This window comes from Crocodylus siamensis, chromosome 6, assembly GCF_052110815.1.
Source record: "Crocodylus siamensis isolate JL-2025a chromosome 6, ASM5211081v1, whole genome shotgun sequence".
Taxonomy (NCBI): Eukaryota; Metazoa; Chordata; order Crocodylia; family Crocodylidae; genus Crocodylus; species Crocodylus siamensis.
The window spans coordinates 92,695,891-92,722,961 of NC_143400.1; the positions used below are offsets into that span (position 1 = coordinate 92,695,891).

The 27,071-nt window shown below is 60.1% G+C and overlaps 3 protein-coding genes across 4 annotated transcripts; 1 reads left to right on the forward strand and 2 right to left on the reverse strand.

Annotated features, from left to right (window-relative positions):
• The first annotated feature begins 4,058 nt into the window (after positions 1-4,058).
• Positions 4,059-6,980, forward strand: LOC149863184 (uncharacterized). The gene is made up of 2 exons (XM_090054549.1): positions 4,059-4,215; positions 4,822-6,980. Exon 2 carries the CDS (start codon positions 4,845-4,847, stop codon positions 6,018-6,020), a length of 1,176 nt encoding a protein of 391 aa, XP_089910675.1. The 5' UTR covers positions 4,059-4,215; positions 4,822-4,844; the 3' UTR covers positions 6,021-6,980.
• Positions 6,981-7,841: 861 nt separating this feature from the next.
• LOC149863185 (PHD finger protein 13-like) lies at positions 7,842-12,441 on the reverse strand. Of its 2 annotated transcripts, none has more exons than XM_090052848.1 (6): positions 12,310-12,441; positions 11,866-11,909; positions 11,512-11,604; positions 10,808-11,390; positions 10,218-10,262; positions 7,842-9,995 (listed from the first exon to the last, which is right to left on the reverse strand). In XM_090052848.1, the coding sequence occupies exons 2-6, from the start codon at positions 11,896-11,898 to the stop codon at positions 9,769-9,771; spliced, it is 981 nt and encodes a 326-aa protein (XP_089908974.1). In that variant the 5' UTR covers positions 11,899-11,909; positions 12,310-12,441; the 3' UTR covers positions 7,842-9,768. The 2 variants fall into 2 exon arrangements, with proteins under 2 accessions (XP_089908974.1, XP_089908973.1); XM_090052847.1 differs by lacking the exon at positions 12,310-12,441 and adding an exon at positions 12,018-12,188.
• A 53-nt stretch (positions 12,442-12,494) lies between these two features.
• ABCF3 (ATP binding cassette subfamily F member 3) lies at positions 12,495-26,738 on the reverse strand. Its single transcript, XM_090052846.1, has 21 exons — positions 26,582-26,738; positions 24,647-24,794; positions 24,425-24,504; positions 23,977-24,029; positions 22,420-22,517; positions 22,164-22,286; positions 21,671-21,937; positions 21,299-21,379; positions 20,678-20,737; positions 20,136-20,192; positions 19,771-19,793; positions 18,697-18,752; positions 18,245-18,445; positions 17,778-17,854; positions 17,214-17,258; positions 16,601-16,733; positions 16,209-16,297; positions 15,732-15,823; positions 14,701-14,833; positions 14,403-14,490; positions 12,495-12,752 (listed from the first exon to the last, which is right to left on the reverse strand). Exons 1-21 carry the CDS (start codon positions 26,652-26,654, stop codon positions 12,594-12,596), a joined length of 2,136 nt encoding a protein of 711 aa, XP_089908972.1. The 5' UTR covers positions 26,655-26,738; the 3' UTR covers positions 12,495-12,593.
• Between the last annotated feature and the right edge of the window lie 333 nt (positions 26,739-27,071).

Sequence of the window (27,071 nt, forward strand, 5' to 3'; positions counted from 1 at the left end):
CCTACATGGGTTAGTTGGTTTACGGTGCAGAACAGCTCTGCTGGCAGTGGTTTTATGGTTGTGAGGGAGGATAAAATGCTCTTGTGCAGTGGCACAGCCTTGTAAGATGTCTTTGTGCTGTTGACAGATGGATGTGGAGCGGGTTTTACACCCACAGCAGTCTAGCCTTGCACCCACCACGTTCCTCACCCGAGACGGTCTGCGGGCAGTCGTGGTCAGTATAAGGGCGGAGAGCTGATTGAGCCAAGGATGTTAACAGCAGCAATCAGTAGGCAAGTTTACTTCTTCACTAGCTTGGCACCTCTGCTGCCTGGCTGCTGAATTTAGCCTTCTCTGTTGAGCCAAAAAACTTAAAAGAATTACAATTTTCCTTTCAGTTCCCTAATGAGGGGGAAGGCAGATCACAATCTTTGCCTAGAAGAGGCAACAGCTTCTTTAGGACAGTGGGAAGTTATGAGAACCAGGGATACAGGTTGTCTGTTTCTCATTGGGAAATGGAAAAAAAAAGGGGGGGGGGGATTTTTCCTTTTAATGGGGAAACACGCAGATTTTCCATTTTTGCAAAGAGCTGTCTGCAGGCTGGCAGAGCTCCAGCCTGCAAGGGGCTGGGGGGAGCGGGGGGGAGAGGGGGGAAAGCGATTAGGCAGGGGACTCCACGTGCTTGTGCACAGACACATGCACAGGGCCGCCAGGAGCCGGGAGAGCAGTTCCCGCAGGCGAGTCCGGCAGTGGTGAGGGGGGATCGAGGGAGGGATGGAGTTGGGCAGGGCTGGGATGCTGCTGCTGCCCAGCGTGGGCAGTGCGTGGGGCTCAGAGCCCGAAAGCGCGGCTGCAGGGCCCCGGCTGAGCATGGGACAGGGCTCCGGGCAGCTCATCCAGCGGGGCAGGGGGGCTGGGGCTGGCTCCCCGCCGCTGCGCGCAATCCCGGAAGGGGCAGAGGAGGCACATGCCCCCCAGATTTGTGCATGGGGCAGCTGCCCGCTGCAGGCCCGCCCCGCAGCAGCAGCATATGCCAATAAAATTTTGTGTTCAGTTGATATATATATAGAGAGAGAGACAGAGAGAGATAGTGGCGCTTCATTTCAATTGCAGCTCTGAGGTTGTTCAATCAAAGAATTTGTGTTTTTATCAGAGAATTTGTGATTTTTAAACAGAGGAAACCAGGATCCCTGATGATAACCTTCATTTCTATTCTGAGAGCTGTGATCAGATCCACCATGCGCCCAGCTGAAGATCTTGGTCCGGACACCACATGGCTTCCATGGGTCCCATACGAATGAGGAATCCAGACAGCGTGGTGTTGCCTGGGTGTGCAATACAGTTTTGAGAAGGATGAAACGGGGCAGTTATGGCACTGCTGGACAAAAGATGTATTAGTTTATCCATGGAGTCTTTATCTGGAGGCTTGAGGCTGGAGTGGGAGATGACTGCTGTGTCACCGTCTCCCTTTCCGTTCTCCCAGGATCCTGCTCAGTTTATATTAAGTAGCAGGCCTTGTATGCATGGTAGAGGGCCTTGTATGCATCATGACGACAAATATGTTATAGAAGTATTAACAGCCTGCTTACACTAATACAGAAAAAAATGTTAGCTTGTTACACACACACACACGTATGGGCCAGCAGAACTACAGAGGGGCCCCGGGTGGTTTTAAACCAGGTGGTATTGATGCAATGGTCAGAGGCCTCATCCAAAACCAGATCAAAGATGGTGGTGGGCTTGTGAGTGGCCAACCTCGCATTCATCATTATGAGCTCTTTATCTATATGACAGCACTTAATTAAAGACTAGATTATGTCTTTATGTAAAAGAGGGGGGCAGAATTAAGGTGCCACAGGCTACCTAACCTACCTCAAGTGTTTTACTTCGCAACCTTAATCAGTGTTCTTTTAACTGGATTGGGCTATGCATGACCTGGTCTATTCTGCTAATCCAGGATAGGGATAAAAAGCGTAGCCTGTCTACCAGTATGGATCTGATTCCAACTGGCATATGAGTTGGTCATGGAGATGGAAAATGAAGAGGGACAAGAAGACAGGGAGAAGATACCCCTCTACCTGGGACCTCTTGAAAGTATATTAGCAACCTTTCACAGAAGCGGGGCGTTGCCTGCTGTGGCTCCCCTGCCTTACCTGCGGCAGCTAAGGATGTTGTGTTTTGTGTTGCATGTGGGTTGACAGTAATTTTACAAACAGTGTAGATGATGGATTAGCATAGGATAGCTTTAGATAGGGATGCTCCTGCCTCAGGCAGGGGGTAGGACTAGATGACTTCTGGAGGTCCTCTCCAGCCCGACTCCTCTCTGATTTCTGTGATCAACAGGAAAGAGAGAGACCTGAGGATGGTGGCAGGAGGAAAGAAGGACCGGAAAGAAGGAGAATGGGAAAGAGGCTACAAGGATTGAAGTAGGCCCCTCTTCACCCACCCAGCCAGATCGTGCTTGGAGGCGGCCATCCCATTATGTGAGCTATGCTGGAACGAGAGTCTCTCCCCACCTAAACTGGACCTTGCTGGGGTGTGACAGTTCCTCCCTGCCCCTCTGCAACGGGCTGAAGCGGCTTGCCTTCTCACTTCCCCGTCTGGACCGCGTTGGATAAAAAAAGAGGACAGAAGGTGACCTGTGGTGAGCAGGCAGAGGAGGACGTGCCCTCCAAAGGGCAGGACATCCCTCAGCTCGACAGCTTCTTAATCAGGGGAGTAAATCCCATGCAGATGGGCTCACCCAGCTGCTGTGAGGCTCCCATGGCAACTGTTCTTCTGCCTTTTGATATTAAGCAGCAGAAAGTGCACCCGACAAGGACCTGTTAATCCGCTGATGCCTGAAAGGGAATAAGGTGTTCCACCGAGCTCACGTGGCTGCTCGGCCTTGCGATCCAGGGGAGGGGAGGACAGCCTTGTAGCTGGAGAACAGGCTTCCCCTAACCCATGCTGCAAGGCCGCTCACAGCCTGTATCCCGCGGGGGATGCTCGCTCCCGGGGAGGCAGCCTGGGGCGCCCTGGAAGAAGGGGGTTTTAGTGCCGACGCTGCAAGCAGAGCTCTGCAAACAGGCCGCTTCATCCAGCTGCGCCAGAACAACGTTTCACTGCAACCCCCCGCCCCCATGGCTTCACGCAGCAAAACATGCAGCTTCCTGCCCATGGGGGAAACGATGAACACCAATTTCCCCCGTGTGAAAGTTAGTCAACGCATAGAGAAAGCTCGTTCTGCCCGGAGCAAAAAACAGCTGTTTTCCTCTAAAAGCTGAAGCGTCGAAGGTGACGAGCGCGGGACAGGAGGAAGTTCGGTTCCTGCTGGCGGCCAGTAGTCAAGAGAGAGGGAGGAAAAGAAACTCTTTCCCTTCTGTCCATCCGAGAAGGGCTGGGCGGCTTCTGGGAGGCCTGCGCCCCTCTCTGGGCCGACCAGGCTCACCAGGCGGCAGGGAACCCCACAGCCCCCCTTCCCGCCCCGTTTCTGGCTCTTCTGCCGGGCCGCTGCGGCTTGGCCGAGCTGACAGCTCCCTCTAGCGAGAAAACCCACCCCTCGGGACCGCGGAGCGCCCGGGCAGCTGCGCCCAGTTTCCATTTCGCTTCCGCCGCTTCAACTTTCTATTCCGACGACCGGCGGCGGGCGAGGACAGGAAGCCCGGCCTCTTCTGCTTCAAAGGGGCAAAGTCTCTGATGAAAACCCGCGTCTTTCTGCTATTAAAAGGGAATGCCGCGGGCCCCGCAGGCTGGGGGCCCGCGAGCTCCCGTTGGCGGCCAGCGGGCAGCTCCCGCAGGCAGGCGCGGGGGGCACGGCGGCGGGGGAGCCCGCCACCACGCTCGGAGGGTGCACGTGCGCCCGCCTGCACGCGACGCGTCGCCGTGGCCCCTATCCCCACCCGTCCAGCCCTAGGCGCCCGCTGAGCCCGGTGCTTTTCTGATATGTTTGCAGCGTTAAAGCAATGTGGAAGCCTACCGATGCCCCGCTGCCCGCAACCCCGGACATGTCAACCACCTATCCATTGGGGGGGGTCACGGGAAATCAGAGCCCCCCACGCCCTCGGGTCCGACACCGAGCAGCAGGCAGTCCCGCCTCTGGGCCACGCCCCGCGGCGGTGGGGGCGGAGCCTGTGACCCCTCCCGCATCCCGGCGGGAGCGGCCGGGCAAGCCGGGGCCTGCCAGCCGCGGGGTGCGGTGGTCGCGGGCCGCGCCGGGCGCCGAGCGGTCGCGCAGGAGGCAGCCCCGCAGCCCGGGTAGGTGCCTGGGCAGGGAGCAGGCCCTGCGCCCCCCCGGAAGGCCTCGCCGAGAGGAAGCGGCAGCTTCCCGCCCGTCGCAGCGCGGGAGGCCGCGGCCCTTCCCCCTCGCGCCGGGCCCTGGGGAAACGCGGAGCAGCCCCGCGCCCTGCTGGCTGCCTCGGCTGCTGCTCCTTTCCGGGCCCTGGCCCCCGGCCCCCTCCCCCCTCCGCCCGCCTGCGAGGCGGCCCGGGAGAGAGGGCATTTTGTGCCTGAAAGCTGCCTAACATCCCCCAATTATGCAGCTGGCCCCGTGAAAGATGCACCAAATCCCCCCTGGCTTCTCGCCCATGCTCTGACCATCTGCTACAACAACACCCCGGCCCCAGGGACATTCAGAGTCAATGGCCCTGCAGGTTATAACCTATTGTTCCCTGGATGGCCCTGCAAGACAGCAGGTTTGCTGGGCATCAGGTCTTAATGTGGTTGAAGGAGACAAGCGTGGTGGGGGGGAGCAGGGACATAGCTTTTCTGGGCTGCGGAGAGGCACAGAGGTCATTGCTGGGTGCGGGTGCCATAGCTGGTCTGCGCTTGGGCGCGCATGTCTAACTTCCTTTGTGCCCACAGAGTGTGACCCCCAACGCTGAACGATGGGGCGGCCCCGCAAAGACCCTGCCAGTGCGTCGTCCCCTCGGCAAGCTGCAGCTGTCCCCAAAGCGACCCCGGCTGCACCTCGTTCCTCCGCCTCGTCCCAGGCCAAGGCGACGCCGGCAGCCACTCGACCGAAGAGCGCTCCAGCCGCCAGGAGCGAAGGCAGTGGCCGGAGGCAGCCAGAGAGGGCAGCCAGCGGCACCGCCGCGAGCAGAACCAGGCAAACCTCATCCCAGCCAAGTGTCACGGCAGTGCACGGCAGCGACGCGGGAGATGCCCAGAGGAGCTACAAGGCATCAGAGAGGAGCCCTGCAGCGACAGGGAAACCTCCCTCCACCAAAGGAAAAGCACCTGCCAGCACCGAGCCCTCCTACCCGGGAAGGAGCCAGTCCAGCCGCTCTCAGGCCGTCTCCAAAACCCAGGACAAGGCCAGCAAGTTTCCCTGCCAGCTCACGGGAAAAGAGATACAAAATGTGGAGGAGGAAACCCGGGGCCAGCGGGACAACCCCAAGTGGTACGAGTGGCGGGAGAACCGCATCACGGCCTCGGTGGCGCACAAGATCGCCAACAGCAAGTTTGTCAACAGCAAGACCTCGGAGGTGCCCCAGTCTTACCTGAAAGCTGTGGTGAGCTCGGGCTCCAGCGTGCAGACACCGGCCATGTCGTGGGGCACCCAGAACGAGAAAGTGGCGGTGCAGGCTTATGAGGAGCTCAAGTCTAAGTCAGGCAAGCTGGTGAAGGTGGACGACTGTGGCCTCTTCATCCATCCTGGGAAGGAGTGGATCGCGGCCAGCCCCGATGGAGTCATCAAGGAAGCGGGTACAGAGAAAGTGCTGGGGCTGCTGGAAGTCAAGTGTCCCTACAAGCACAGAAACAAGACGGTCAGCGAGGCCTGCAGGGACAAAGACTTCTGCCTGGAGAAGGAAGGAGACTCCTATGCCCTGAAGAGGAACCACGCCTACTTCACTCAGGTGCAGTGCCAGCTGGCAGCCGCGGGCCTCAAGAAGGCCGACTTCGTTGTTCACACCAACAAGGAGACGGCCATTGCCCCCGTGGACTTCGACGAGGCGTACTGGGACAAGACAGTCCCCAAGCTGGAGAAGTTCTACACGGAGGCGGTGATTCCTTACCTGGAGGAGAAGGGAAGCCCCTCGGTCTGGGCTAAGGAAGAGTGAAGGGGTAAGGATGTGCTCTGGCCAATGCCCTCTCCTCCCCCGGCCCCAGCTTGGGTTGCAGTGCTAATAGAATAAAACGTGGACCTGGGTTTCCATCATTCTTGGCTTGCTCCGATTCTGTACCAGCAAAGTGCTGAAGGACCCCGCTGAGACTAAGCTCTCCCTGGTTAGCTTATGAGGCCCACGGGGCAGGACTCACGCCCATCTCGGCCTCCACAAGGCTGCACACCTACGCATTAAGTATGGTTCTGCCCCAATTGCAAAACATGGCATTGGCAATTCCTTGGGACTGCACCCTTCTCGCAACAGACCACCCTACCTGGCTGCTGGCAAACCCCACTCCCACAGAAAAAAAAACGGCCTGTTCCCAAGCCACCATCTGTTTCTAAAACTCGGTACCGGGACATCAGACTCAATCTCTGACTAAAACAGCGTTGCCTTGTAATCAAGCTGGGCGTGGGGTTTATCAGAACTAAACTGGCAGTCTAGTCCTTCTGGGCGTCCCCACTCATCTCGCAGCTCTGCCAAACGTCCAGGCTAAGATTGCTACTAATGACCGTAATCACACTGTGCCATGAGTAATTAAGTGCCTTATTGTCACCTTCAGCCCAGGAAGTATCACCATGTCCACCATCTTTGTGGCTTCGCCATGCCATTTCCTTAAAAGCTTCAGCAACTAACCGATTCCTGCCATTACTACTAGGCTTTGGTCTTCCACATACCCCTGCTTCCAGATCTATTGTTTCAGGCTGCCTGCAGACTCAGGAAGACCGAGTAATGCTTAGAAGGTTAATTAAGCAACCAGGAAGTCCCCAGAGGCTTCTTCGGAAAGAAAGCTTCTTTCTTTGTGGCTGGCTGTACCAAGTGTGTCACGGTATGTGAAGCTGGCTCCCGGCTTGGCATTGTTTGTTAATTGAAATGGAAGCCCCAGTGTCCGAATAAAACGTTTGCTTTGGGCAACTTGTTTCCGGTCATCTTTTCTGGAGCGAGAAGTCATCCTGGGGGACAGGGTGGGGTAATGAAGTAGAGGGGCTCATTGGCGGGGACCAGCGTGTGCTCACAGAGAACAGCGATAGTTTCTAGGGTCGGAAGGGACCTGAGTAGATCATCTAGTCTGACCCCCTGCCATGGCAGGAAAGAGTACTGGGGTCAAACAACCCAGGCTAGGTGATTATCCAGCCTCCTTTTGAAGCCCCCCAGGGTAGGGGCCAGCACCCCTTCTCTTGGAAGTTGGTCCCAGACCCTGGCCGCCCTGACCGTGAAGTAGCGCCTCCTGATAATGACCCACAACTGAGGAACCCTGCCATTTCCCATACCGTCTCCACACCCAGGGCAGTGGGAGGCCATCAACAACCCAAGTGTGCTTCCCAGCGAGTGACCATGTCCCAGACTTCATCCCAGCCCCAGATCTAGAAGTCCCGCGGCCTGTCCCACCTGTAAGCCAGTCCCAGAGTTCACCTGGCAGGTACACCCCCTACCCTCATAGCCTTGGTTTTTAGCGCCCAGATTACTCTTACCCGGGACAGTCTCAACCCGTCACTGCTGTAGCATTTCCCCTGCTGCTTCGCCGACTCCACGCCCTTTGCTAGTCATTCCTTCCACCATGCAGGGAGGCTGGCTCTCTTCCAAACGCTGCAGGCAGACACTTGTTGCACCCACTAAAGAGTTTACTTCCCTTCTCATGCCTGCATCCTTCAGGATCCAGCGAACCCTCGAGAGAACTGCTGTCAGAAGAAAAGGTCCAAGCCCCCCACCACTCTCCCCTACAGCAAGGAAGGGGACTTCCCCCAAGACCCACAAAACCATGACAAGGCCACGGGGGCTATGGCAAAGATTCTTTATTATATACACTTCACTCCAGCCACACTCCACAGGGCACAGACCAGAAATGTGCTATTTTACAGATCAATAAAAAGTGACTAAAAACTAGAAAAGTGTAAAGCACTTGAGGGCCTCGGCTTCCTGCAGCAGGAGAGGGGCACAGAGGAGTGGTGGAGCCATGGGGGAAGCAGCCCCCGCTCTCCCCACAAGTGGTCCCATGGCAACCAGATGTGCAAGTAGGAAAGATCCCGGTTTAGAAACGGGCCCGGCTTTGTGGCGTTGGGGTCCTTTCGACCCCCGCCCCACCCCGCAGGGAGGCCCAGCACAGTTCCTCGAGGTACAAGAGGCAGAACAGAAGGTAGAACCACGGCTAAACCCCACGTCTCCCGTGGAGAAGCGCACACAGCACAGAAGGCACATGGGTCTGGGTCTTTGGAGTGGCGGAAGGAAAGGAGCAGAACGTGGGATCCAATACTTAGTGCACGTGGACCCCGTGCCGCCCAGCGAGGGCGACAAAACCAGACATCCTGCCAAGAGACTTGAGGGCTATCCCATCCAAGGGCAGCGAGTTGCATAGAAGATGAGACTCAAGGCACAAACCCCCGGTCTGGAGGTATGTGGAGTCTCACAGTTTCCCCGGGGAGGGGAGGGTGCCTCGCTGGCCACCAATGTGGAAACTTGGAGGGAGGGGGCTGCCTGGAAGTAGAAACCTCACCTGCTTCCTACTCTCAAAGCTTGTTTCCCCGTGAGCCAGCAAACTTTGGGGACAGAAGCTCCCCCTTCCCCGAGTGCACAAGGGAGCAGCCAAGGAAAGAGACTGATCCCAGCCCTCCCTCCACAAAGCTTGCTAGCCCCTTCCCAGACCGCCCCGGCTGCATGCCGCTTGGCCCTTCTGCCAGGAATCCCTTGTCCCTCTTGTCCAGGGACTCCAGTGCAATTGGAAAGTCCAGGCCGGGACCCCAGCCGACAGCTTAGCAACAATCACTCAGTAATTTCTCTAAAAGTGTCTGCTTTACAGATTATTTACAGTCTCTCTCCAACACTATTTACAGTAACTGCACACTGCCCCTTCCCCTACCCTGGAGCTGGCAACTTTGCTCAGATCAGAGGGAGCAACCCCCCTGCAGACTCCAGAAGAAACAGGTCTGGGGAAGAGGGCATGTCAAAGCTTCGGCCCAAGCACCTTGAACACAGCACCTGCTGAGACCGGGCTCTTACTTGTTAGGTGGCTGCCTCGCCGCAGGAGGCTAGGCAGACAGCCACTTCCCTGCACTCAGCGCTGCTCGAAGACACCCAGCCCAGAGCCGGGCAGAGGGGACAGCTCCCCTTCCCCACTAGAGCTGCCCCTCCAGGGCCCCGGAGCAGGAAGCTTCTGCTCTAGTCTGGGCTACGTCTGCTCTGTTAAAAGACAACTTCAGTCTGGGGCCATCACAGGACACCTCTCACCAGCCCTGCAGAGACTTAAACAGGCCGTCAGGGCCAAGGAACAGGCCTGAGCTGCAGAGAGGAGCAATCCACTGAGATAAGGGTCAGCAGCCACCACACCACACCACGCCACGCCCCAGGGGAACTATTTGGGCTAGGCTCTTCCAGGCTACCCGGGGAGGCGCCGAGCCGTGCTCCAGTCGGAGCAGGGTTGTCTGGCTGGCCTCGTGCACTGGCTTCTCCTGCAGGCCCCCCTCAGCGCCTGCAATGCAGCGGTAACTGCTCCCTGAACGCCACAGCCCGGGGCGGGGAGAAAGGTGGTTTCTCCTGAAGCCAACCAGGTTCCTGGTGCTGGGAGCGCAGGGGCTGTGTCCAGCACAGAAGCTCCCCTGCCCCAGCAGCGCAGGCCCTCCCCAGCAGTCACCGGGCGTTGATTGTCTAGCCAAGTTGGGCTGCAGTCTTAGAACGACGGGGTCCCCACGCCCTCGCGCGCGGGGACCGCTCAGTCACAGAAGCGCTTGCGGGGCACCGTGCGGGCCCGGTTCGAGCGGCGGATCTCCTGCTTCGCGTCGCGGCATCGCTGGCAGATGAAGACCTCAGGCACGTTGGACTTGCGGATCTTGGCGCAGGAGAGGTGGATCCAGGTGGTGCACTCGCTGCACTCGATCATGGGCCGCCCCGCGAAGGGCTTCAGGCAGAAGCAGGTGATCAGGTCCCAGGCGTCATCCTCTGGCGAAGAAGAGACAGACCCCAGTCAGACGACGGTGCCCCCGCATGCTGATGACTTGGACGGAGACAGCGAGGGGGAGGGGGTGCAGCGTCCCGAGGGAGCGCCGACTCCCACGCATAGTCGGACAGCAGCTCCAAGTCAAACCCCAACCCCTTCCAGCCTGGCCACGCTCTCCACGTGTCCAGCCCACCCGCCGCTGGAGGCTCTAGGCTCTCACTCACCTTCTGCTTTGGTGTTGGGAGCTGCTGTAAACTCCCCTGATGGCTCTGGAACAGAGAAGAGACATTTAGCTTGGCTCAGGGGGTTCCCATTACAATCCACTTTGGTCAGGCTGTTTCCTAGGCTGCAGAATACAGCCCTTGGCCCAAAGGAAAGGGAGATCCCGAGCCCCAAGCTGCTCCACAGCACCCCCCATTTCTCTGCACTTATAACAGCCTTCCTACCCCACTCCCTCCACAGTGGTGGCCAACCTGCACGAGGGGCCCAGGCAGAACAGGGAAGGGAGAGGCAGCACAGGGGCAGACAGGCCGGGGAGCAGAAAGCAGAGCAGCACAAAGCAGGAAACGAGCAGCAGCAGCAGGTGAAGCAGCGGAAGGGGATGGGAGTGGCACTCGGGGAGGATGCAAGTCTGGTGCGTGCCACACGTGCCGGAAAGGCGGCTCTCCGGCCCCAGGGAGCTCTTCCTGCAGGCAGGGATGGCGCAACATGCCCAGCTAGGACAGGGCAACCCGGGGCGCCGCCTGACACCACGAGAAAAACCCTCGCGCCACACATCCCGTGGGCTCTCCCAGCACGAGCTAGCTCAGCTTACCGCGAGGCTGGGCGCTCGCTGCGCCGCCGGCGTCTGCTTTGCTTTGGTCCGAGGCGTTCGAAGAGCTGGGGCTGCTCTCCTGCCGCTCCGGCTGAGGGTCGCCGCCGGCTGGCGTCTCCGTCTCCGGCACGCAGTCCTTTTCCTCCTTGATGGAGGCCTCCGGGAGGGACGCGGGCTGGGGCTCGCCAGCCGGGCTGACGGGGGACTCCACGTGCTCTTCCTTCACGGGCGGCGCCGGCCCCTGCGGCGCAGCTGGCTCTCCCCACTGAGGCCGAGCATCCCCCGAATGCTGCGTGCCTGCCGGTACCGCTTTCTTTTCTGTTTCCTGGTCTAAAACGAGCTTCTTCGCAGGCGGTTTCTTCTTCTTGGGTGGCTGGGGCTGGGCGCTGTAGAAGCTGGGGGCGAAACGGTGGCAGCCGAGGAGCAGGCTGTCCACCCCGCCCCTGCGCCTGGCGCTCCTGCTCTTCCCGTCGTCCGGCAGGACCTGGCACTCGGAGTGGGACGAGGCCCAGCTGTCGCTGTCCTGAGTACTGCCCGTGCTGTTCTGGGGGCTCATGCTGCCGCCGAGGGCCCAGGGCTCGTTCTGCCAAGGAGACGGAGGGGAAGAGACGCGGCTGTAGCCCCAGAGCCGGCGGCGCAGCGGCGGGGGGAGGGGGAGGGGGAGGGGGAGGGGGGACAGGGCCGGGAGGGCGGCGCGCACTGACCTCCTGCGGGTAGGGGATGTAGCCGGCGTAGGCCAGCACGAAGGTGCAGAACTGGTTGAAGTCCTCCACCGTCCTCTGCCGCTTCTGCGGGGGCTGCAAGGGACGGCTGCCGTTACCAGGTAGGGGCGCGGCACCGGCACACGTGCGGGGGGCGGCTCCCGGGACCGGATCGCTCCCAAGATGGCGGCCGCGCCCGGTCCCGCCGCGGGGTCAGTGCGGGGGGGCCGCGCGCCCGCGGCAGTCCCCGCCCCCCGCCCGCGCGTGCACCACCCCCCCGACGGCCCCCCGGGCGCCCTCGCCCCCCCCCCCCGGGGGCAGCGACTCCCCCCCGCCCCCTTCCCGCGCCGCGCTCACCTCGTCCGGCGCCGGCGAGCCGGGGCTGGGCATGGGGCTGCTGCCTGCGGGGCACGAGCGGGTCAGCGCCGCGGGCCGGCCCCCCCCCGCCGCCGCCCCCCGCGGGGCCCCCCCAGCTCCCCCCGCCCCGCCCCGCCCCGCCCCGTCCCCACCTGCGAGCTCGGCGGCGGCCAAGGGCCCGTCCATGCCGCGGGGTCGGGCCGGCTCCCTCCGCTCCGCGCGTCCGCCGCCCGCGCCGCCCGGAGTGCCCGCCCCCGGCCGGCCGGGGCGGAACCACCTGGTGGCGGGAGGGGGCGGGACGCGCGGCGGCCCGCCCCGCCCCCGCCCCCGCCCCCGCGCGCGCCCGCGAGCCCCCCGGAGAAACACACGGCGCCGAGGCCCCGGCGAGCAGCTTTATTTGCACCGCGGCGCGACGGGAGCTCTGCTCAGCGCTCAATAACTTACCCCGTGCAGCGCCCCGCGGGGCTGCCCGCGCGCCGGGGGCGAGGCCCGGCCCCCCCGCCTGTGCTCCCGCGGGCGGGGCAGATAAGCCTCCGCGGGGGCGAGAGGTCTCTCCCCCGAGTCCGAACTGGGGGCTCCATGGCTTCCCCCTTCGCAGCAGCAACTCAAGGCGGAGACAGGCAGCACGCCCCCGCCCCGTGTCCTTTCACCCCTGCTCGGCAGCTGGAGGGAAAAGCAGGCCCCGGCCCCCCCCCGGTGCCCCTGCCGCTCCAGCGGCCGCAGCCCCCCTATAGGAAGCCCTCCTTCCGGAACTGCTCCTGCAGGATGTCCCTGTACTCGTCGAAGCCGCCCTCGATGCGCGTCACCGTCGCCTTCTCGCACACCCACAGCTCTTGGCACAGCAGGCGGATGAAGCGCTCGTCGTGGGACACCAGGATCACGCCGCCCTGGGACAGAGAGAAAGGGCTTGAGCCAGGAGCCCCAGGCACGGCCCACCTTGACGCGGGGGCACGGCCTCTCCGCATCTCCCGGCGGGGCCGCCGTTAGTAAAAGCCGTGGCGGAGCAGAGCGCTTGGCCCTCGGGCTCAGAGGCTGCAGCTCACGGCACGCGCCGCTCGGTGGGCGAGGCCGCGCCGCGTGCTGGAGCTTCCAGTCTGCGTCAGCTGAAGGATGGGTGCGGCGCTCGGTCCAGCTTCGTGTGGAACAAGACCAAAAGCGGCCCCCCCCGGCCCGTTCCAGCATGGCCCAGAACGCTCCCCTTCGCCCTCGCGTGCAAGGGGCACGGGCCGACAGAGATCAGCAAGGGAGGCAGCAATGAACCGCCAGGGTTCCCTCCCCTCCTCCCCCAGAGGCTTTAGGTGGTGTCCGCAGCTAAGGCTGGGGCTTGTGCCGGGGCTGGGACCAACACTGGACGTTCCTGGGTACAGGGTCTTACCCCTCCCTTCCAGGTCACACCAACTGACTGACTACTTGGGGTCAGGAAGGAAGTTTAGCCTCTGGTCAGACTGGTACGGACTGAGGGGGTGCGGGGAGGGGTGGTGTTTGCTTTCTTCTGCAGCAAGGGGTGTGACCTCTTCCTGGGACCTCTCGGGTATTTTGACAGCCCCTGCAAGAGCAGGGCACTGACTACCACGGCTTCAGGTTGGGGTGCTATGCTTGGTGGTTGTGACAGGGCCGCCTGTGTCATTTCAGTACCAGGCGAGACAAGGATTTGTACGGGACGGGGCTCAGGCACGGGGTTGGACTAGATCAGCATTTCTCAATCTGTGGGTCGCAAGAATATATGAAAGGGTCGCGAACAAACTTTAAGAATGGATTCTCCTTTGAAGGAGAAAGACATGGGAAACCGCGGCTTTCCCCCACAGGCTGGCAGAGGTCCAGCTTGCAAGGGGCTGCTTGGGGACCCCCATACCCCACACACTGGGGGCAGCAGGTCAGGAGCAAGAGGCATTAAACAAATGGGTCCTGGTACAAAAAAGGCTGAGAACCACTGGACTAGATGATGACCTGAAGTCCTTTCCAGCCCGACTTCCTCATGACTGTGAAGATGGGGTTTGCCAGCACTGCACTCCACACCCTTGGGATTAAGGCTAGTATGCCACTAGCCACCCAAATTCAGGTAACAGCCCAGCCACCACCTGCCTCAACTTTGTCTGCACCAGCAGCAGCTTCTCTTCTGAAGGGAGGTCCAAGCTGCCCAGGCAAACTGCATTACTCCATGCGAGACGCCGAGGGGCCTGTATTCAAGGCCTCCACATCAGAACCCCTATGCTCGGCACACCTGGCACTGGCACAGCAGTGCTGGGAGCTGGGTCAGGGTGGAGGCGTGCTGCCGAGCTGCTGCTCTTTGGCCAGCTTGAGCCTGTGTCAGCCATGTCCCCAACCTGTATTTGTCCAAGGAAAAGCTGACAGCCAGCCCCTGACAGGCAACGTGAAGCTAAAGCAGAAGAGCACCCCACTCCGCTGCCCACCACGGTTGGGAAGCCACCCAAGCCTCGCACTGGGGTAAAGGGGGTACGACAGCACAAGGCAGGACAGTGCATCCCATGAAAGCAAGACCTCCCGCCTGTCCCAATCTGCAGCTCAGGGAGCCTTACCCGAAATTTATTCAGCGCTTTCGCCAGGGCCTCGATGGTTTCCATGTCTAGGTGGTTTGTCGGCTCATCCAGGATATAGAAGTTGGGACTGGAAGCGGTGAAAGTTGCAGGGGGGGAGGAAAAAAAATCAGCATCTCCGTATTCCACTGGGGGATGCCCAGCAGTGCAGCCACCCCCCACAGAGCTGTCCAGAATGATCCACCCCAGCCAGCAGTGCCAGACAGCATGGCCTAATGCTGGGAGGAGGATCCTGGGGGGTCTTGCTGCTATGACAGCGGGACAGAACCTGGAGGCTTACCAGAGCATGGTCATCTGGGCAAATGCTACGCGGCTCTTCTGACCTCCTGACAGGCTAGCAACGGGGCGGACGGCCAGCTCCCCTGAGACGCCGTAGCTTCCCAGCTGGTGACGATACTCCTCCTCCGTCTTCCCTGAAAAAGCACAAGGGCAGCATGTCACAACACAGCCTCAGCCTGTTGGCATTAGCACCCAGGACACTGGCACAGAGCTGCTGGCCCACTCCAACTTGCACTGAGCTCTTTGTGCTCGGCAGCGAGCTGGACCAAGGTCTTATGCCAGGATCCTCGCGTACCACAGCTCTTGAGTGAGGCAGGGCTTCAAGGAACCACACAAATGGAGGCTCCACTAGGAACATGAGTGACACAATGAGGACAGGGGCTCCAGGGGACTTGACTGTGACTGAATTCAAGTGACGCTGTCCCTAAATGCAGTGCCAGGGATTTATATAATGTGAGATTACAGAGCAGGAGGAAGCTGGTGACTTTGGCAGCTGAGAATGACGAGGAGGGAAAAGATGGGGGTCGCCAAGGTTTTGCTGGCCTAGCAGCCAGCTACACTGCCTGCAGAGCTGGTGCTTAAGTCAGAACCCCAGTGAGAACTTACTGCCTCACCAGGCAGGTGGGGCTGTCATTTCAGGCTGGCTGCAGACTCTCAGCCCTGTGGCACTCACAAGGGGAAGCCACGAATCAAGGGACCTGCAAGCCTCCACTTGAGGCATCTCCAAGACACAGCTTGGAGCTCTTGGTCCCTAGAATCAACCGCTTCACAGGGAGCATGTTAGTAGGGAAATTTGGCAAGGATGTTCCCACAGCACTGCAGGAGGTTCTCCAGGCAGCAGCCCCTGAAGTGCCCTCCCTAAAGACCGAGTTCATCACTGCTGCTCCTGGATTAGCCAAAGGAACTGCTGAGGGCCAGGCGAGAGACTCAGCAATGGCCTAGGCAGCAAGAGACCAAAGGCAGGTCTTGCTTGGCACAGCTGAGCTCCTGACTGGCCTAGAATTAACAGCTCTGGAAACTGCCGGCACTCACCTGGGAACTTCTTTGCCAGTAGCTCTACAGCACTGATGTTCAAGTCCAGCTGGTCTACATGGTGCTGACTGAAGTAGCCAATCTTCAGGTTCCTTCCAAGCCAGAGAAAAGCAACCATTAGAGATCACAATGCGGAAGGCTCCTGCAGCCTCTGCCAAGGCCAGAGGGAGGGTACAGCAGAAAAGAGAGAGACAGAGTGTGTGCGGGGGGGATACCGGGGGGGCAGGGACACGACAACTTCCCCAGGGCTCAGACTGCTCTGGACACAACTCTGGACACAACTTGGGGCCACTGGTAACGGGGAGCAGGTTAGAGGCGGGTTCCCCAGACCACCCCGGTTCCATGAGTTGACCCCAGGGCACAAGAGAGAAGACTCTGTAGGAACCCATTCAACAGTGGAAACCCATACCCCCTCCCCCAACAAATCAGCAATATCCTTCAGCCCATCTCCCACAGCCCCTCCCCTACAAGACATACCTGTGCGCGTGTCTGATCCCTCTGACTGGAGCCAGGTCTCCCATCAGGATCTTCAGCATAGTTGACTTCCCAGCTCCATTCTCCCCAACCTTGAGAGAGAAGCCACAGTTGAGAACTCCCCTAGGGACAGATCTGGGGTCCCAGAGCCTAGAGGACTCATCTTCTCCCCAAGACCGGGTTGCATTTTGGGGGATGGAAGATCCAGTCACTTGTCCCCCATTACTAGGTCAGCAGTGGAGGTCTACTGGCCAGGAGTCAACAGAAGGGGGACTCCCCTCAGCTCCAATATCCTTGCATGGCATTCATAAGCTAGAGCCCAACTCTAGCGCCTGCCAGGACCTTTGTGGAGCATCTTCCCACTGCCCCATTCCAGCCAGGTGCCTGGTACGTACCACACAGATCCGGGATTCCAGGTCAGCCGAGACAGAGAGACCACGGAAGATGTAGTTATTTGAGTCATAGTAGAAATCCACTTCGTCCAACTGCAGGATTGGGGGAGAGAACTTCTCAAAGCCATCGGGGAACCTGTGGATGGGTGGAGAGGGTCACCCAGAAGATGAGAGCTCAGCCGTGTCCCAAACAAAGGGATCCACACACTGCAAGGAGCAGCAGAGGAAGAAGGGAGACTGCAGCTGCTAACCTCCTCCCCATAGGACACCCAGTGGGGTAACTGCAGGGCTGCCCTCATCGCAGGACCTGACCCACCTCCCAGCCACCCACACCTGAGCCCTCAAAGTCAGACTAGTGTGAACATGCCAAGGAAATAGCACCATTAGGTGCTCTGGCTGCCTGCCCCAGCCCAACACTGCAGAGAGGGACCAACCCCAGAGCATGGCAGCAGCTACTGCAGCCTTAGCAGCAACTTTGAGCCATGTTTAAGGAGCACGTTTCAAGTGGCAGGGCCAGTGGAGGGAAGGGACAGTGGGTCTCAGGCTGCCCACTCTCCACAGGCACCACAGGAGCCTGGCCTGTCTGCCCCTAGCGAGGGGGCTCAGGGACACTTACTTCATGATCACCTCCGACTCCTTGTCCACTGCTTTCAGCTCTGGCCTGGGAGAAGGAAGAGTATTCATCGCTCAGTGTCCTGAACCAGGACATGGCATGCCACACCCCACCACTCACAGCAACCTCAGTCCGGAGGTGTCACTGGGAGACTCCCCAGGCCAGCTAGAGTACAGCCAGGCCCACAGAGCTGTCCCAGATGAAAGGACAGCGATGCCAGGGATCAAGCTGCATGCTTGATGAAAATGGAGCCATGATATGGTGGTCATGTGGGCCAGGTGTCCTCTCCCAAACAGGAGCCCAGAGACCACCGACCTGTAGACCCCAGCACCCTCCAGATGGACCAACTGGGAACTCCTCAAACCCCTTCTGCCCTAGCCCCCCTCCAAGACTGGGGTGGAGCCATCTTCTTCACCCACTCTCCCCTCAGCCAAACCCGTGGCATGGCTCGACTTCCCAGTCCTTTCCCTGCCTCCCTCTCAGCCATGAGCAGTGCAGCCCAACACAACAGTGCTGCTTCCCCTCCTCCCTCACAAGCCATAGGGAAGGGCAGGGCCAGGCACTCACAGCTTCTCCAGCAGCTTGAGCTTGCTCTGCACTTGAGATGCCCGGTTTGCATTGTAGCGAAATCGATCAATGAAGACCTAGGAGAGAAGATCAGAGTCCCTCAGGCCCTGTCTGGGGGTGTTACTTCCCGTCCCCGCCACCCCGATGCTCCATTATTCTGCCCATCCTACAGTGGGAGCACTACTGAGGGCTAGAGCATCCCTTGGATGTGGAGGGTGCAGGGGCAAGACTGAAGAACGGGTTACAATCCCACAGCCGTCAACAGGGAAGCAGGCCAATGATACCAGCTGTCTTCCAAGCTAAGGAGCCCCCTCCACTGCCACCCAGCCCCCAAAGCAGTGCCGCACATGAATGAGTCCCTCAGCACCTCCAGAGGGGATCCCAGGGTGACACAGAGCCATGTTTCTCCCAGAATGTGCGTACACCTCCCCCCACTCCCTGCTAGCACCAGGGTGCCTGTCCTGTACCTGGATATGCTCGCGGTACTGCTGCTGCGCCTCGTACTCGCGCTGCTGGTTCTTCAGTCTCTCCTCCTTGATCTTCATGAAGTTCTCAAAGTCGCCCCGATAGGCGTTCAGCCGCTGTGAGTGCAGGTGGATGATGTCAGTGGCCACGGCATTGAGGAAGTTCCTGTCGTGGGACACCACGAGGATGGTGGACTGCCACGTCTGAACAAGAGAGCAAAAGGGAAGACCTGAGTCAGGACACACGGTAAGCCTGTATCGGGACGTGTCAGCCTTGCCTACGTGACGGAAGACTCTAGCTAGCGTTGTGAAGCACATATCGCCACACCTGACATCAAGCCATGGGCCACCAAGAGAAGTCTCTTTTCCAATCTGTATCACAATACCAGGGGAGCTTCCCCCAACTGTTCTGGACAGTCCCGCAAGGTCTACTGCCCTCAGCCACCCTTACCTACCTGCAGGTAGTTCTCCAGCCACAGAATGGCTCTCACATCCAGCATGTTAGTTGGCTCTGAAGGGAATGAAAAGAGACATCAGGACAGAAATGGGCCAGACCACAGTGGCTCGTGATGTTCTTACTAAGAACTGCTCCAGGTAGGAGCACTGGGAAGAGGAGCCAGCTCCACCAGCATTTCTATTAATGCAGGGTCCAGAGGTGATGGTTGGATCACAGCCCAAGTGCTTAGGGCTGCACAGAGTCCCTGCCCTGAAGGGCTCATAGCCCAGTTCTGGACAAGATGCAATGATGGGTAAAACTGGCAGTGGGAAGCTGGCACCTGCAGATACCAGAGCAGGCATCACACCTTCTTCTGCAAGGCCTGGAATAACCACCAGAGCCTTTAGACCAGCCTAGAGGCACCTCCTGGAGAACTCAAAGGAGGGAGGGACCTCTCATGTGCAATTCCTACTGGGCAAGAATCCCAGGTGCAGGGGGAACACAGGAGCCAGCCCCACAGTACAGCGGGCACTCCCCCCCTGCACCATTATATCCACCCCCACAAGGCCCCAACACAGTGGTGGCATGCAAAAAGTATGTACCTGGGCCCAAGAAAGCAGGATACAAGTCAGGGCAAAATCCCTACTGCCCGCAGGGGAAAGTTCATTAACTGCCCCCAGCTGCTTCTCCACTGCTGGGAGCCATTAGAAAAGGGACTGTTTGCAGCGAACAAATGCTGTGCTGGGGCCACATCAGGGCTTTGTAGGCCCTGAGGCTCAGCGATCAGCCATCCCCAGAGCTGACCATCCCGCATGTGGAAGGCACCAGTGGGGTGGGTGGGGGGCAGGACAACAACCCAGTGAGGCTCCTCACCCAACCTCTAAGCTCTTGGGAGAGCAGTGCATGCAGATCTCCCTCTCCCACTCTGTCACCACTGTCCTGATGTGCCTGTGCCTGGCCAGAGACACCCTGGCTGTTTAGTCTACACAGGCAGCCAAAACTCCCGCTGGGTCTCCCATTCCTAAACCAAGGATAGTCAAGGCAACCCTGGGGTCCATTCAGAGATGAGAAAGGACTCGGGGCATGAACTTACCATCAAGCAGAAGAAGATCCGGCCTGAGAGAAAGACAGGGAAAGAGCAGTGTTAGTACTCAGGGTGGGTCTCCGGGCCTGAGCAGTGGTGCTGCAACTCTCACTTCCACTCTCACCCCCAGCTGCAGGGCCTGCCCCACAGCCTGTGCACCCTGTGGGTGCCCTGTTGGCAGCAGCTGGGAGCTCCTCCCACAGCCAGCTCTCCTGCCCCTTAGCCTAGAGTGCCTCTTGCCAGTGCAACCAGCCTGAGCTCACCCCAAGGCAGCCCATTAGGCCACTTCGGCAGTCACCCACCTCTTCACACTTCCTTGGACAGAGAACCAAGCGCAATAACATCAACCCAGACAGCACTGTTTGGAGACCTACCTGGCAAAAAGGGCTCTGGCCAAAGCCAACCTCATTCTCCAGCCTCCCGAAAACTCTCTGGGTAGAGATAAAACCAAATCCAAGAGGTGTTAGCCCTGCACTGCTGTGTTGGCCCACAATCACTCCTCACCCACTGAGTCCCCTGTTCTTAGACCCTCAACAGCTGAGAGATGCCAACGGTGCTCCCTGGGGGCAGGTACCCTTGTAGGTCTGCTGTCCCCCAGAGGCAGCTTAACACTACGGTTGACCCCGGCCGCAGGAGAGGACAGGGGGAGTCCAAGTTTGCCAGGCTTGTGAGCAGCCACAGCTCCAGAGCAACAGCACATGCTACTGGGCTGGCTCCAAGCAGGGCCCTGTAGCCCGATGCCTCAGGACAGCAGCCTACATCAGGAGCAGAAGAACCAAGAGGCACCTCTTCCTCAGCTGAAATTACAAGCAGTCCCTGCCCGTGCCAGTGCCCTGCAGAGCCCTGGCTATGTCTGGTGCTTGTTGGTAGGAAGTAGACAGCTTAGGGTTCTCTGTGCATGGGGCAGGACACTTACTTGGTCATCTGCTGCTGCATCTTTGCACTGAAGCCCAGCCCAGCAAGAATGACAGATGCCCTATGTAGGAGAAAGAGACACGCCTGAAATCCCCCCCAGGACTAGCACCAAGATCCCAAGGTCCACAGTAGAAACTGCTGTGCTAAACATCCCCTACCCATGGGCAGCACCAGCTCCCCAGCAAGGCACCCATTCATCCATAGCCCTGACAGCTACACATGCAAACACTGAAAGCAGGCGCTGGCCCACAGAGGTACAGCCCTGGCTTTCAGGCCAGTCTTCATCATCTACTGGCCTGGAAACATTCCCTCAGCTACTTACAAGACAGCCAGAGGATGGGAAGCTCCCAGGCTCAGTGGAGCAGCATGAGCTCAAGTCAGCAGAGTCAGGAATTCTGGCTGCCCGAGTTCTCAGGCGCTCCCAGCTACTCCAGACCCTATCTGCCCCAGCAGGCAGTAATCCAGGGAGGGAAGCAGCCCCTATGTGGATTCCACAGGGACGGAGGGACACCCTCTCCCCACACCCTAACACTTCCTCCACCCCAATCACACATTGCTTCCTAAGCTCTCTGTGGCAAACTGGCAGCCCCTGTGCCCGGAGCAGCGGGGAGACGGGCCTTACCTTGCTGGCGCCTTGTCTGCTTCGATCTCCTCCAGCTTGGCATAGATTTCTGAAAGTCTGGCACCTTCTGTTCCCTCTGCCCTGGAACAAGACGCAAGTGTGGCATGAGGGCTCCCTGCAGAGACAGGGTATAGTCGGCCTCCTCAGGCCAGGAGTGAGGACACCTGGGTGCCCCTCTCAGTGAAACTGGGGGGCAAAGTCCATACCAGAGGTTTAGTGGGGGACACTCCCAGAGACTGACAATGGCAAGGCAGCAGGACAGACAAAAGGACCAAGTTCCTTGTGGACACAAACCCAGCATCCATGTGACCAGCCTCCTGTGGCAGGACAAGCACCAGCTTCCATGAGACAGGCAGCTTAGCAACTTCTCACCTGCCGGCATTGACCCTAGCCGTCAGCTCCTTCTCCTCGTGTAGCAGGCCCTCCCGCATGATGTCGCACTCCAGCACACTCTGCAGCGCCGGTGTGTCGTCCCCCGCCACCTCCTGCTCCACGTGCAGGATGCGGATGTGCGAGGGGATGCGCAGGCTCCGGCTGGCGATCATCTTCAACAGGGTAGTCTTCCCCAGCCCGTTCCTGCCCACCAGTCCATAGCGCCGGCCAAATGCCAGGTTCAGGTCTGAGCCTGCTAGCAGCACCCTACGCAAAGGGAATAGCCAGGCGTCTGCTCAGCAGCAGCCTCCAGACTTCATGGGCAGATGGAAGTTAGCTCACTGCTCAGGACAGTGCTACAAAGGCAACACATGCCTAGCCTGCCCCTCAGGCCTGTCCCATTGCCTCCCTCAAACCAGGGTAATTTCCAGGCTCCCACAAGGCCATCTCTGCCCATCCTCGTCCCACGTCCCCCAGCCTCCCAAGGACTCACCGTTCACCGAAGGACACATCGAAGTTCTCAATGCGCACATCATATGACTTGTTCTTGCCTGACGACTCCATGCGTGTTTCCTTCTTGCTGGCAGCTTGGCTGGCAGATGCCTCCTCCAGGACCCTGGCACCAGAGGAGGGAGGACAAGTTTCAACGTAGGGAAACACTTGGGCAAGTCAACCTCCTCTCCTCCACAGCACATGGACCTGAGCAGCTAAAAGCCTGGCCTGCCCTGGGGCACACACTGCACACTCACAGCGGGTTACTGGACTTCAGGGTATCCTTCTCCATCCTCTTGTCCTGCTTAGCCTTCAGCCTGGCTTCGGCTTTCTGCAGCTTCTTGACATTCACCATCTGGGGCACAAAGAAGGGATTCAGAAAAGACCAAGAATCCTGCAGGCATCCTCAGGCACAGGTCCAGGAGGGAGCAGCCCAGGTACTGAACACAAATCCTAGGAGGTCTGGGAACTCCCAGGAAGGAGCAATACTTGGTGGGGCACAAGGACACAAGGGGCGAGACAGAATTAAAGGTCACTGCAGGGAAACGTCTCTAGCTGGGGATTCGCTCAGGAACGGAGTGGTCCATGGGCAAGGGTAGCCAGTGGGTGCCATGCAGATGATCTGGTAACCATTTGTTCTGTCCCACATATAAAACACCACAATTTCTCAGGAACTCCAAGTGTCCCAGTCACTTCTCCCCCATGCTCTGCAGCCCACACGTCACCTCTCCCTCCATCAGCTGCTCCACTTCCCTGGTGACCAGAATTTCATGACCCAAACCTGACCCAAACTCCCACTATGTGGTCAACAAACCAAGATGGGGCTCAGAAACACCATGCAGACTCAAAGAACCAGAAGGCACCAGGCTGATCTGCCTGACCAGCTATAAGATTCCCCCAAACCAATTTCTTCCTCAAGCAAAACCATTCTAGTTAAACTGCCGCCAATTTTCCAAACAACATAAACCTAGTATCTGGTCAGACCAACTGCACCCAGCCTGCCAGGCAATATAGATCCTTCTTCAGACAGCCTGTCCCCTCCACCCAAGGCATCTACAAGAAAAATCTTATGGTTTTACCCCAGGTTAGTGGTAAGAAGGTTAAGTAGTGAAAGACTAAGAACTGCTCACTGCAAAAAAACCTGCTTCATTTCGAGTCCCCATTTGCACGTGCAGAGACATATTTGTTGGGCAGCTTGTAATCAGTCTGTGCCATGCTGACGAGTCTGTAACAGCCTGGCTGCTTAATCACAAAGCCCTACAGGAAGAAGCCAAATGCCCTGCAGAAGTCCAAGCATGCCACATTGCCACTATGACTTACAACCAGGCTGGCTCATCCACCCCCTCATCAACTGACATCATGTTAAAAATTCAACAGAATCTGTAAGTTCACACTGTTGGACATCACTCCCTGCCTCCCATTTAATTCTTTAAACATCAAATCCTGTATCATCTACCCCTTTGTTTTGCTTGTGATGTCAGGCTGACAGGCCAATCATTGCCTGGGTGATTTCTATTTACCAGATTCAGTCCAAGCAGTCCCTGAAGTTAACTGAAACCTTGACACAGAGGAAGCAGCGTAAACATGTAGTAATGGACCTAACAGAAGACCCCCAACCTGACTAGAGAAGATCTCTAGTGGGACAGACTGGGGGAAACCAGGGGCTCTCACAAGGTGTGGAGCAGAGGCGGCAGTTTGCCTCTCTGAGTGTTTATTGCAGCCTGGGGAGCAGTAATGGGAGGAAGGTACGATCATGTGTGACACCTTCTATCGTTTTTTCCAGTTAAAAATAAACCAAAGTAAGACCTCCTCACCGAGGTCTGGTCTCTCTTCAGCAGCAACTGTGGTAACAGGTCCACGCCCGCATCTGCAATCAAGCAGGAAGTCCGTCAGTGCCAGTTCTGGACACTCGCGCTCGGCCCAGCTCCCCAGCTCCATGCCGCCCAGACAGCAATGAATACACAGGACTCACTGGCAGGCAGAGTAATAGCCTGGCATGGCAGGTGCAAACACCAAGAAAGACAGAGGCCAAATGGCTCATCCGAGGTGACATCAGAACCTAAATCCTTACCCTGGTTCTTGCCATCAGGTCTGGCGGCCTCACAGACCTTTAGCAGCCAACACCCGCGCCTCGGTGCGTCAGCGGCACCACCCCTCCCACCACCCCCAGTACGACTCCTGCAGGAAGGGGCAGGTCACATGGGAGACAGGCCAGCAAGCGGCCCAGCACCACAGCGAAGCCTACACGTGAAGCCTCCTCACCGCAGCCGTCTGTGATCTGGGAGAGCTGAATGGGGGCGTCCAGCAGCACCTGGTTGCAGCCCCGGGGTTTCTCGTCATCCCTGCAATGCACACAGCAGTCAACAGGGAAGCTGCCCGGGCACCAGCCCTGCTTCCCCAGCCCCGGCCAGGATGCCGCCACAGCCTGGTTGCAAAGGCAGCACCCACCCGGGCTCTGCCACCCCCCGTGCTGCAGGTACACACATGTGCAGGGCGTCATACATCCTGCGGCAGACATCCCGGATGTCCTCATCGTCTTTGGAGTCACGGGACACGTCCTGCAGGAGCTCCCCGACCGCGTCGAACAGCTCGTCCTCCGACTCGAAATCTGCCCCGCCGCTGTGCAGCACCCCTGTGGGCGGAGGGGCGCGGGGCTGAGCACCGGGGTGGGGGTGCTGCCAGGCCAGCCCAGGCACAACCGCGAGGCCAGGGGCCTCCAGCAGAAATAGACACCCCCGGGTGGCCGAGGGCAAAGCCAGGGCACCCGCTGCAGACCCTGGGCTGGGCAAGGCATGGCAGGGCAGCCCTCAGTCCCTGCCCCCAGCCCCAGCCCCTTGCTCAAGCACCTACCCCCAGCCCCTGCGCCTACCTCCAGCCCCAGCCCCTGCACCTACCTCCAGCCCCAGCCCCATGCTCAAGCACCTACCCCCAGCCCTTGCCCTCAGCCCCAGCGCCTACCTCCAGCCCCAGCCCCTGGGCCTACCCCCAACCCCAGCCCCTTGCCCCAGCCCCTACCCCCAGCCCCAGCCCCTTGCTCAAGCACCTACCCCCAGCCCCAGCCCCTTGCTCAAGCACCTACCCCCAGCCCCAGCCCCTTGCTCAAGCACCTACCCCCAGCCCCAGCCCCTTGCTCAAGCACCTACCCCCAGCCCCAGCCCCTTGCTCAAGCACCTACCCCCAGCCCCAGCCCCTTGCTCAAGCACCTGCACCTACCCCCAGCCCCAGCCCCATGCTCAAGCACCTGCACCTACCCCCAGCCCCAGCCCCATGCTCAAGCACCTACCCCCAGCCCCAGCCCCATGCTCAAGCACCTACCCCCAGCCCTTGCCCTCAGCCCCAGCGCCTACCTCCAGCCCCAGCCCCTGGGCCTACCCCCAGCCCCAGCCCCTTGCTCAAGCACCTACCCCCAGCCCCTGCGCCTACCTCCAGCCCCAGCCCCTGCCCCCCAGCCCCATGCTCAAGCACTTACCCCCAGCCCCAGCACCTACCTCCAGCCCCAGCCCCTACCCCCAGCCCCAGCCCCTTGCTCAAGCACCTACCCCCAGCCCCTGCGCCTACCTCCAGCCCCAGCCCCTGCCCCCCAGCCCCATGCTCAAGCACTTACCCCCAGCCCCAGCGCCTACCTCCAGCCCCAGCCCCTACCCCCAGCCCCAGCCCCTCGCTCAAGCACCTACCCCCAGCCCCTGCGCCTACCTCCAGCCCCAGCCCCTGCCCCCAGCCCCATGCTCAAGCACCTACCCCCAGCCCCAGCCCCTGCCCCAGCACCTGCGCCTACCCCCAGCCCCTTGCTCAAGCACCTACCCCCAGCCCCAGCGCCTACCTCCAGCCCCAGCCCCTGCCCCCAGCCCCAGCCCCTTGCTCAAACACCTACCCCCAGCCCCTGCGCCTACCTCCAGCCCCAGCCCCTGCCCCCCAGCCCCATGCTCAAGCACTTACCCCCAGCCCCAGCGCCTACCTCCAGCCCCAGCCCCTACCCCCAGCCCCAGCCCCTCGCTCAAGCACCTACCCCCAGCCCCTGCGCCTACCTCCAGCCCCAGCCCCTGCCCCCAGCCCCATGCTCAAGCACCTACCCCCAGCCCCAGCCCCTGCCCCAGCACCTGCGCCTACCCCCAGCCCCTTGCTCAAGCACCTACCCCCAGCCCCAGCGCCTACCTCCAGCCCCAGCCCCTGCCCCCAGCCCCAGCCCCTTGCTCAAGCACCTACCCCCAGCCCCAGCGCCTACCTCCAGCCCCAGCCCCTGCCCCCAGCCCCAGCCCCTTGCTCAAGCACCTACCCCCAGCCCCAGCGCCTACCTCCAGCCCCAGCCCCTTGCTCAAACACCTACCCCCAGCCCCTGCGCCTACCTCCAGCCCCAGCCCCTGCCCCCCAGCCCCATGCTCAAGCACCTACCCCCAGCCCTTGCCCCCAGCCCCAGCGCACCGGTGACGTAGGCGAACACCTCCCCGTCCAGCTCGGGGAACTCGCTGCGCAGGATATCGGCGCACGAGGCCATGGCCCGGCCCGGCCCGGCCCTGTTCCGCTCCGCCGGGCCACGGAGTCCCGGAAAGGGCAGCGCGCGCTGGGGCTGCCGGGAAGGCGGGTCGGCCGTACGCGAGGGTTGCTGGGAAACCGAGTCCGGGGACGGGGGAGCGCAAGGGCTGCCGGGAATGAGGACGCGCGGGGGCTGCTGGGACATGGAGTCCGCGAGGCGCGGGGCCTGCTGGGAATGGGGGCCTGCAGCGGCGAGGCTTCCCGCCTTGCGCGGGGGGCGCATGCGCAGTGCTGCCGTCCACCTCGTTTCCCTCGTGGGGGGCAGCCCCGGGCCTGCAGCCAGACACATGCCCGACGCCTCCGGGGCAGCCTCGGGCGTGGGCGGATCTAGGACTTTGCGAGGGGGAGGTGCAGGATGGCGCATGACACCGTCCCTAGT